Source organism: Citrus clementina, unplaced genomic scaffold, assembly GCF_000493195.1.
Source record: "Citrus clementina cultivar Clemenules unplaced genomic scaffold, Citrus_clementina_v1.0 scaffold_3, whole genome shotgun sequence".
Lineage (NCBI taxonomy): Eukaryota > Viridiplantae > Streptophyta > Magnoliopsida > Sapindales > Rutaceae > Citrus > Citrus x clementina.
Genome location: NW_006262339.1, coordinates 32,462,490 through 32,473,637, shown reverse-complemented (window position 1 = coordinate 32,473,637; position 11,148 = coordinate 32,462,490). Strand labels below are relative to the sequence as shown.

The following is an 11,148-nucleotide window of genomic DNA, read 5'->3' as shown; positions in this document are numbered from 1 at the left end:
TGTCTTACATCATGCAATATTCGAACAAATCCAAAAGATCTTATCAATTGAATCAATGAACAGAGAAAAAAAATGAGTTTAAACTGTTGAATATACATGCAAAATTCTAGGAATTTGCCGCCAGCAATAGGAGAATTAATTATCAAGCAAGCATGAATGAAATTAATCCAGTTCTTACTAGCTACATTATGGGCCGCCGGCTACGCAGTGCATAAGTACCTAACCCAAATTATAACTTTTCAAAATTTTAAAATTGCTGACTTGAGCTACTAGCTAATTAAACTTAGCACTTTAGCCTCACGCCTCTCCTTTATGAAAGCGCGCGCCCGCGCGCACACACACACATATATATATACATGCACCAATTTTCTAACTTAAACTCATCCTCAAAATTATAGTATATATCTAAACTTGTTCCACGTGAACCTACATTAATGGGTCGTTTCAACTCTCTTATTTTGATCGTTGTCCTCTGTGCTTTAGTTTTCAATTCACCATCTTTATTTTTCAATCCATTTTGGTTAATTATTTAGTGTATGCACATGCATGTGGATTAATATTGTAAAAACCAGGCATTTATTTAACAAAGAGCCATTAGTAGTGGGGAAATTTTCTTATATAGCCACTTTCAAAAATTCATTATCAAAACTAGCTATAGAACAAAAGTTCTTAAAATAATAATCACTCACACTTTTTATGAACTAAATTACCCCTCCCCAAAGCTCCTCTCTCATTTCATGCCAACAACTAAATACAAACCATTTTACCTCAACAGCTAAACACAAACTCCATAAAACTCCTCTCATTTGACTTCTCAAACTCCCTCCAACAACTAAACACTAAACTACTTCAATTTCATATGCATCACACAATAATTGTTAACTAACATTGAAGACTGTTAGCCTAAAGGACTACACATATTATAATTTTGATGATAACAAACATGTGTCTTAAGTGATATGATAAATATTGTATTTCACATATTCACTACTTCTTGAAGGATGATATTTATGTAAGTGAATCAACTGAAATCAAGCTCAAGGCACTCAATAAACAACGGCAGAACAAAGTTTACCTCAACAAAATCAAGATCAAGGCACTCAATACATTAATGATTTTATGGTGTATTTACTTGAGGGTTTAATAAATGCGAATGAAGAAATAAGAACGAAACCCCATGTTTACTTAGCAAAATGTAATTTGAGATTGAGAATAAAATGTGTGGGTTTCACAAAATTTGAGAATAAGGAATGAGAATTCCATTTCCATGGGCGGTTAGGAATGGGAATTCCTATTCCTTAAACTGACTTTTGTATCTCTCTAATGTTTTTATATTTTTTGAATTACTCTCATTCAAATTTCAATTAATTTTATTATTTTAAATGTCATTATTATTATTATTATTATTATTAAATTTTATTAAAATTATTCTTTTAGTTATTATTAATTATTATTATTAATATTAGCATTATTAACATTTATTATTATTATTAATTTATTTTTTAATTAATATCATTTTTATAATAATATTTATAGATGTATCTAATTAATGAAAATTATATTATTTAATACTATGAGTATTTTGGTAAATTGATTCTCATTCTCATTTATTTTGCCAAGTAAATACATCAATGATATTCCAGTACATTTCTATTCTCATTTATTTTTGTCAAGTAAACATTGGAATCTCATTCTCATTTCTCATTCTCATTCTTCATTCCCATTTCAGCCAATTCTTATTCCTATCTCATTTTCATTCCGCTTTATTCTCATTCCATGAAGTAAACGCAACATTACTTCTTGCCATTTTATATATGAATGAATGAATCACATAATAGTCTTGATTATGCTGTCAATATTTAAGAAAATGATTACGCTATTATATTTAAGAAAATCAAGATTATGTGTGTACAAATTTTTTGAAAACAAAATTATTATCCTAACTGTGCATAAAGAAAATGCGATATTTGTGAGATAAAAGAGTCTCTCAAACTTTGTGATCGACTAATAAACATTTAAAACATATGACCAAACAAGCAGTCAAAAATAATTAACTGCGTTTTCAAGTTTCAGTACCCCATCTAAAAAAACTACATGAATAAAGCAAAACCCACATCTCCCTTCTGGCTCGCCTCTCTTCTTCGCCTCCAAAAGACCCGAAACTCGCTCTGCAACTCTTCAAAAACCCTAATCCTAACCCCAACGACACTGAAGCCCCTCCAACGACAATCTCCTTCACTACGACCTTATCATCACTAAGCTTGGCCGAGCCAAGTTGTTTGACGAAATGCAGCAAATCCTTCTCCAGCTCAAACATGACACCAGTGTCATTCCCGAGGAAATAATTTTCTGCAATGTTATTAGCTTTTATGGACGTGCGCGATTACTCGAACACGCACTCCAGGTGTTTGATGAAATGTCGAGTTTTAAAGTTCAAGGACGGTCAAATCTTTCAACACGTTGTTGAATGCAATGTTAACGTGCGGAAAGCTTGATAGAATGAAGGATTTGTTTCAAATTATGGAGAAATATGTTGGCCCAGATGCTTGTAGTTATAATATATTGATGCACGGTTGCGTTGTAAGTCGGAGATTAGAGGACGCGTGGAAGGTGTTTGATGAAACGCTTAAAAGAAGATTGCAGCCAACACTGGTGACATTTGGGACGTTAATTTATGGTCTTTGTTTGGAGTTGAGGGTAGATGAGGCATTAAAGTTGAAGGAGGATATGATGAGAGTGTATAATGTGAAGCCTGATGGACAAGTCTTTGCGTCATTGATAAAAGGGCTTTGTGCGGTTGGTGAGTTGAGTTTGGCACTTGGGTTTAAAGAAGAGATAGTGAGAAATAAGATTGAATTGGATGCGGGTATTTATTCTACATTGATTAATGCGCTTTTTACGGCGGGAAGGAATAATGAAGTTCCTGGGATTTTAAAGGAAATGAAGGAGGGTGGGTGCAAACCGAATTCTGTGACATATAATGCATTGATCAGTGGGTTTTGTAAAGATAAGGATTTTGAAGCAGCGTTTACAATTTTGGATGAAATGGGGCATAAAGGGTGTAAGGCAAATCCTATTAGTTATAATGTAATACTTGGGGGGCTTTGTAAGGACGGAAAATGCAATGAAGCAAAAGACTTGTTTGAGGATATGCCTTGTGTCCTATAGGATACTTTTTGATGGGCTATGCGTTGGGATGCAGTTCGGGGAAGCTGCTTTAATTTTGGATGAGATGATTTTTAAGGGTTTTGTATCTCGTTCTGCTCGTATACATTCATTTGTTGGTCAGATGTGTGACATAGGGAATGTGGAGGTTCTGTGGACAGTTTTGAATGCCCTGATTAAGGGGAACGTTTTTGATTTTGACACATGGAGAACTGTGATTTCTAAGATGTGCAAGGATGACATGCTCTTGAATGCATCTCAACTTGTTGAATCCTTGATTGCAAGTGCGAACACATCTGCTAGTTGCTAGACGTGAATCTTTCTATCAGTCTACATGTTCACCAATCACCGTGTTCAAAAATAATGATAATAATAATAATCCGAGATCAGATAAGAGATCATTGATCACATTGAACGAAAAATACATTATTTAATTACGGGTTAATTAGGAAATCAAACAAAGCTGACTTGAGAGAGGTACACATGTACGAATCTCTTTATCACATCAAAACTAACTGATAATGACCATAATTGGAACGAGAAACATATATAAATGGCAAGATTATTCAAATAAGCTACACATTTAGAACTTAGCCTCAAGATCTTTCACCACATCTACGTCCAACTGGAATGCCTTGGAAAGAAAATCAGGATTGATTGGAGGATTGGCTCCGAAGACCGAGTTTGCAATGGTAATGACACCAGGATTCTGGCTGCTTAGAGCAGCGATGGCAACTGCATTTGTTTTTCCAATGTTGAACTGGAAGTGAATCAAACCAATTGGAAACACGAAAACATCTCCCTTTTTCAGAACTTTTGCAACGAGTGTGTTGTTTAGCTGGTTTGATGTCACAAAACCGACATAAAGTGTTCCTTCCAAGACCGTCAGGATTTCAGTGGCACGAGGGTGAGTGTGAGGAGGGTTTTGGCCATAGGGTGCATAGTCTATACGGACTGCTGATATTCCGAGAGTGTTGAGTCCTGGAATTTGGTCAACATTTGCATTTTTTACACTGAAGCCAAGTCGGTTTGCTGTGTTTCCAGGCTTGTCTAGCCCTGATAAGAAGAAATCTCCTGGCCTGGCAAGCTTGGGGTCCTTGCAGAACTTCCCGTTGACAAAGACTGCGTCCAAGAATTCAGAATATTAATTAGTAAGGTGAATTTGAGACCAACGTACACGTATACATAAACAAGTTTAAAAGATTTTTTAGGACAGAGAAAATTAAAGTGTAAAAAATATACCTGCGTTCTTGGGCTCATCAATGGCTACACAGATATCCTGAAGAGGACTAGGGTCAAAGGCAGAGGCCAATGAAGAAGCCAAAATCAAGAGAGCAAAACCTGTAAGAAATTGAACATTTCTCATTGTGTTTAATTAGCTAGCTAGCTTTGGGATCTCACTCTGTTTAATCTCTGAACTTATTCTTATTGGTTTAGTGCGAGGTGAGAAATGTTGCAAGGTTAGCAACCCTATTTATAGATGAGGATTTATTGAACCGGTCTTGTTTTCCCTGCTCGAGCAGATCAATGAAGGCTTGCCAAGTCTTCAATTGTTCATCTGTGACTCTGTAAAAACTGAGGAAACTTGTCATCTCAGTACATTTTCTTCTTCGAATGCTTACATCAACAAATTGTTTTTGAATACTGAGTCATGACAATCTATTTGTGTATTATTATATTATCTAAAAATTTCATTGACAAACTCCAACTTCCAGAATAGTGAATGTTCGTTTTGATTCTTTACTGTTTTTCATTATGGTTTAAGCAGGTGCGCAAATATTTTTAAGGCTGGACCCTCAGAGGCCCAAAAATTGAAATTTTTAGAACTACTCACTTTTTGTAGTTACATAATGTGTGCCGTTGTAATTGATAGGTCACTAATTATTTTTTATAATGTGTTGGGTATTAATTGTCTTATTTTATTTTATTTTTATCTTTTATCAAACAGGAATCTAAAGTTATGATAGTGTAAACGTAGTTCAAGTGCATTATTTGTGAGATGGTATTTCCCTGTCTATCCGTGTAGTTCCGGGGCGTGGCGGTACCTAGATAGTATGTCATTGCCTGTCCGTTGAGGTCCGGATATGACGAGATTATTTCCCTGGGTACTTGTTTGGTGATGATTTTCAGATTTGTGAATTCTATATGATATTGTGATATGATGTCCATGGTTAGTAATCTGATTTCAATGTTTAATGATTTATTACTGGTTTTTCGCTTATGATTTAATGAAATCGTGTTTGGAAATGATATGATTATTTCTTTTAAAGTAAGAATTAATTTTCAAAACTACTATCCACTCACTGATCTCACTGAGTTTTAAACTCATCCCGTTTTTATTATATTTTCCCCCCCTCATCAGGAGGTTGCAGGTACACCAGACCGACCCAGTGACTATAAATATATTTTGAGTCTTGGCCACGTGATGGTGTTAAAAGATATAGATGTTTTTGTTAGGACATCTTGGTCATCTTGTTCTTTTGGGATTGTATACTTTTGTTATATTATTCTTTTGATATTAATATTAGTTATAATATTATCTTTTGAGACTCTGGAGATATAAAACTTAGCATTTTGGTTGAGGATGTTGAGCACTGGAGTTTATTGTATATTGAATTGTATTAGGAGTGTTATATTCATATTTGTAGATTGGGAGTGTTATATATATAAAGGAGACTCTGCCGAATTTTCAGCAAAATCTTTACGAATAGAATTATTATCAAGTCCGTTTTGATGAGAATAGATAGACTCGCCTGGGGGGATTCGGGGCGGGTCTTTACATTCTCCAAACTTAAGAGAGCAAAGAAGGCGTGTTGATGGCGATTCTTCTGCTTTAATATTGTAATTAAGCATTAATTCTGACTGTCATTTCACAATCAAATTCATTCTCAAATTTACTTTTCGTTTGTGCGAGAGATATATTATTATTATACAAATGGGCATGTTTTACGACTTGTTTATTTTTATGATTTGAGGTAAATTTGCACAACTTTGTAATTCTTCATTGCTTATAAATTATTAAGTTTCTTTGGCAATTGTATAAGATAAAATTACGTTAGGGTATTTGTTATACAAGAGAAGAAGGTAAAATTACTTTTGCAAAATATTCATTTAATTTCAAAACTCTTTGTTGTTCTAAGATACACAGAACGTCCCTTTTTTTCCCATCTATCTCTTTTCTTTTGTTTTTATATACATCCGTAATGAGAATGGTTTTTTTTTCCCTGTTTAATAAAAATAATTTTTTTTCAAATATAGTACTTTTTGTCCTAAGCTTAATGGTGATATTTTCTTTTTCTTTTTCCTTTTAAAGATGATATTTGCAGTTTTCTCATCTTATGTGAGCTATTTGCTTTTGCTACTTTTTGCAGGGCTTTTGATGCTCCCGAAGCTTAAAGATTTTCTTGTTGGTTTGGTGATTAATTTGTCTCATCAACTTCATCTCCACGGTCTAACAGAAAGCTTGATGATTACAACGCTCTTAGCTCTTGGGTCAAAAGTTTCTGGTCAAAAAGGAAACTCTCAAGCATACATGTTCTTGTATGTACGACCATATATAATTTAACAGTTTCATCTACTGCTACATGTACGTTTCATAATATATATATTATAATATAATAATAGGCCAGCTTTTTTCTTCCAATACTTTAATTTATATCCAATCTACTGAAAATATTAAAGATCAGTCCATCCTATTTAATTAGCTGTACAAAGAAAAAAAAGTTTGATCAAAATTAAAGTTTTATCAATGCTGCCTCTATTTTCCATAATTTGTTGTACGGAGTAAATTGAATTATGTCAATCTTACCCAGGATAATACATAATAAAACAATTTATTTATTTTTTTAATAAAAACAAGTATAAGAACATAGCGATTTCGAGTAATTTTTTAAATACAAAGACCAACCAAGCATTTTGTCTGAGCCTTGGACCTGAGGAGGCATTTATCCAATTATTCCGCATGTAATTACATTCTTATAAATATATATTTTATGGAAAATTAATTAAGCACTATTTCTTTTTTTATTATTATTTGATTAAATATCCTAAATTTTATTAAAATCTGGAAAAATTATACAAGTCCTATGGTTTGATAGTATAACGTCATTACATTATCAAACCATATAACTCAATAGTTTTTTCGGATTATGACTTAATAATTTTTCAGACTAACAAATCCAAGATCCTGAATTGGAATATTTTTAAAATTATTTAATACCATAAGTTCTTTAATGGGTATACACACATATATTCTCCAAGATTCTGAACAAAGTAATGCTGCAGTTCAGGTTTTGAATGGTAATAAAAATGACCCGTCAGCAGATATAATCTGCAATCTGCATGCGAGCAAAAGGGACTTCAGACTGAGGTTTTGCTGCTAAAGCCTGAGATTTTAAATTGCTGCTTTTTGAATGTAATTACACTCTGTAACGGTTAGTTCGAGACCCAAAGGAGCTGCCAACTTTCTTATTATATATGTACATCTCCTTTTGTCTTTAATGACTTGAATTTGATTCCTCTCCCCTACTTTTTCGTTAAATCGAAGTAGGGGTTTCAATTTTAGACTGATATATTCTTTTAGTTTTAATTTTAATTATTAATTAATTATACATGAACATGATCGCTACTTGCTTGGTGCTTTGCTACCACAAATGAATGCATGTAAACTGGTTTTTAGTAATGTTGTGCCTTTGAAAATAATAAAACTGTTTGCTGTAAATACTTGTGCGGGTGGGTTTCATCACCTCAGTCCGATCATACATAAAAAACAGCCCTACGGGCTGGTCGATCAGTGGGGACCGATCATATATAAAAAAATTAAGGTGAGAATCACCAAATCAATCTATATGACTGTTTTTTATTAGTCGATCGCACCACCTCTAATCACTTCACCACACTGTGATGGTGAGACCGATCCACTAAAATTGGAGATTACACTAGTACATGTGCAAATAAAATTAAATTTTACTGTCTGAGGTGGATCTTCTTTGATTCCTTACAAATTCTCTCTTCATATTATCATTAACAATATAATCACAAGAAATAAAATATTGAAATCTATTTAATGATAAATTTCAATTAATATACAAAATTCAATCAATGAACCAAAAGGAACTGAAATATTTTTTTATACAAAAATTGTACGGCCAACAGAGTAACTTTTCAATTATATGGTTTACCAAAAATCTTTTAAAAACTTTCTCGTTATTTATAATTATTTAGAATCAAACTAAAACTCCCTCAAAGTTTTTTTTTTCAAGTTTTTATATAAAACAATAAAGACTAAATGTAAAAACAACTCAATTTTACTCGACGGTCATAAATTTATTTGTTTTTCTGAAAAAAAAAAACTTACGATGAGAAGAAATATAACAGTAGTATAGTGGATAATCAAAATCTAAATTGCAGAGAAGCCGAGATCTATCGAAGGCATAAATGGTGGTTAGACAGGATGAAATGGTGATTCAAGCTGAAGACTATAGAAAATTATATAGATTGATTTGGGATTGGGATGAATTTTATTCATATATAATTAGTTTTCTGGAAGCAAAGCAATTGAAATACCGCTAGGATATGGCTGAAAAAAAAAAAAAAAGGCTATTTAATGGGGAATGCAAATTTTGTTGGAGTCTGCAGATTAGATTCTCAAAGATATAACAAGAAATTTGCTTTTATTATTATTAATAGTTAAAATGAGAAGGTGTTTGATGCATTTGCCAGAGTGTCCGACGAAATGCCGCAATGAAGCATTCTTACAGGAACACTCTTATTTGAATTCTACAGAGCGTTTGGGGTGCGTTTGGTACATGTATTGTATTATGTTGTATTGCATTATTTTAATGCTGGTGTATTGTATTATATTGTATTGCATTAACACTGTATTATAATAATACTGTATAATGTTTGGTACTACACTGTACTGTAATAAATTTTTTGATTAATTTAAATTAAATATTATACTATATTATATTATATTAATATTTTATATTATTATTAATTTTAAATTAATATTATTCAAATTTATTCATATTTAACTATTTATTATTAGTTATAATAAATTATAAATTTATTAATAAATTATAATGTAAAAAATAATATAATATAATAATATTGAATAATAAATTACATGTTTATTAATCTATATTAATAATTATAATATAAAACTATAAAAATATAAAAATAATATTAAATTAAAAGTTATATTTAATAATAATAATTATTATTATTATTATAAAGCAAAACTCAAAAAGCAAGGCTCCAGCGACAGTTGCAAAAGCAAAAAGGGAGAGAGAGAAAAAAAAACAAAACAAGCAGCAGTTGCCGCATTAAGTTAAACCCGACTGTGAGTCGGGTTTAGCTAATGCGGCAACAGCCGCATTAGTTTGGGCTTTTAATGTGGTGGTCCTGTAGCTTTTTATTTGCCAAACATGGGCTTGTGTAAAATTAATACAATGAGGTGTTTTAATACAATAACCAAACAAGCCCTTGGTGTCTTAAGAACAGTCTTTGGATATGTTAGGCTTTTATTATTGGCATCATTGTGTCAATAATATTATAATTTATTTATTTCTTTTATTAGGAATTTGTTTCATTTTGTTAGAGATTTATCTAATCTTGAAAATTAGTTAAGATTAGATTACGTGAAATATTGAAAAATATTTTTGGAGGCATAAAAAAAAGTAAATTGACATGTAAGTAGGATTCCATATCAAAGTGTTCCAAAAAAAGATGACTACTACCTTGGTAAGGATAATAAGTATTTATGAAATATTGGACTCTTAAAAAAGTATATCCTAGTATTAAGTATTTATAAAATATTAGACCCTTAAGTAAGTATATCTTGATATTCTTCTGCTAGAGTTTAGGTGAAATGCTATTCCTATATAAAGAGAAGTGTTTTACTAATTTAACAGTGAAGAAGACATATTGAATTTTATATTAGAGAAGCAACCAATGCAGGGAATAAGAAGAAACTTATTTGGCTACATGTAATGTTTCATATCTCTATGATATTTTAGTCTTCTTCATTAAGTCTTCATTGTATCAAGTCTTTTATTAGACATTCTTTATATTTACTTTAGTCTCCTCGAGACAAAGAGATCATTTGTTAGAGTTGAGGGGATCTCAAGGAAAACAGCAAACACAATTGAAGATGAGAGGTTTTTGCTAAATAAGGTTGACTAAGTTAGATATAATAATGTGGCAACAAGAGTAAGAGGGTGTTTGAGATTGTGTAAGAATCCAATAGGATGTAATTTTTTATATTATTTAGTGAATTAACACTACTAGAAAAATGGGCTACCATGACAGAGAATATCTGTCATCCGACCCTGTTTATGACAGAGTTTTTATCTGTCATTGTAGCCCCTCTCACAAACCTGTGACAATAATTTATCTATCATAGGTGTATGTGACAGCTTATAGCTATCACAAATGTGTCACAACAAAAGCAACGTCGTTTTAATATTTTAGTGGTAAATTTGTTTTATTGCGAAAAATCTTTTGGCGGGTATTATTAATTCAATTTTAAATTATGGCGCGTAATTATGTGTCACAACTTTATGATTCTAATATGGTGTCACGATGTGAATTTTTTTTAAATAATAACATTATTAAAAGAATTTTTAATTTTTTTAAAATCATAAATTTTTAATATTTTAAATAATATTAATATTATTATTTTATAATTTTATAAATTCCATTGAAATTTAAAAATCACAATATGTATAAAATCAATACATCCAAATTATCTCAACAATATTATCAAAACATCACTAAATCATCACTTGAAATAACCAAAACATTATCAAAACATCATCTATTCAATTATCACAAATCTACATCCCAACACTACCCTCTGGATCATTACCAGCATACAAAAACATCACAACACTATATATCATCTGAAACACTACCAGGCTGATCAAGATTCACTACTATACTTAAGAGTTTATCAAACAATATAGCATACAAATTTCACTA

General features: G+C 31.6%; 1 protein-coding gene and 1 pseudogene across 1 annotated transcript; one reads left to right on the top strand and one right to left on the bottom strand.

The window, feature by feature from the left end:
• The first annotated feature begins 2,084 nt into the window (after positions 1–2,084).
• LOC18046514 lies at positions 2,085–3,475 on the top strand (annotated as a pseudogene).
• A 223-nt stretch (positions 3,476–3,698) lies between these two features.
• LOC18046545 (germin-like protein subfamily 1 member 17) lies at positions 3,699–4,592 on the bottom strand. Its single transcript, XM_006442379.2, has 2 exons — positions 4,408–4,592; positions 3,699–4,287 (listed from the first exon to the last, which is right to left on the bottom strand). Exons 1-2 carry the CDS (start codon positions 4,529–4,531, stop codon positions 3,749–3,751), a joined length of 663 nt encoding a protein of 220 aa, XP_006442442.1. The 5' UTR covers positions 4,532–4,592; the 3' UTR covers positions 3,699–3,748.
• Positions 4,593–11,148: the final 6,556 nt, after the last annotated feature.

Coding starts and splice junctions, on each gene's coding strand:
- LOC18046545 (XM_006442379.2), bottom strand. CDS start 4,531: ATGAGAAATGTTCAATTTCTTACAGGTTTTGCTCTCTTGATTTTGGCT. Junction 4,288..4,407: donor TGATGAGCCCAAGAACGCAG/GTATATTTTTTA, acceptor TCTTGGACGCAG/TCTTTGTCAACGGGAAGTTC.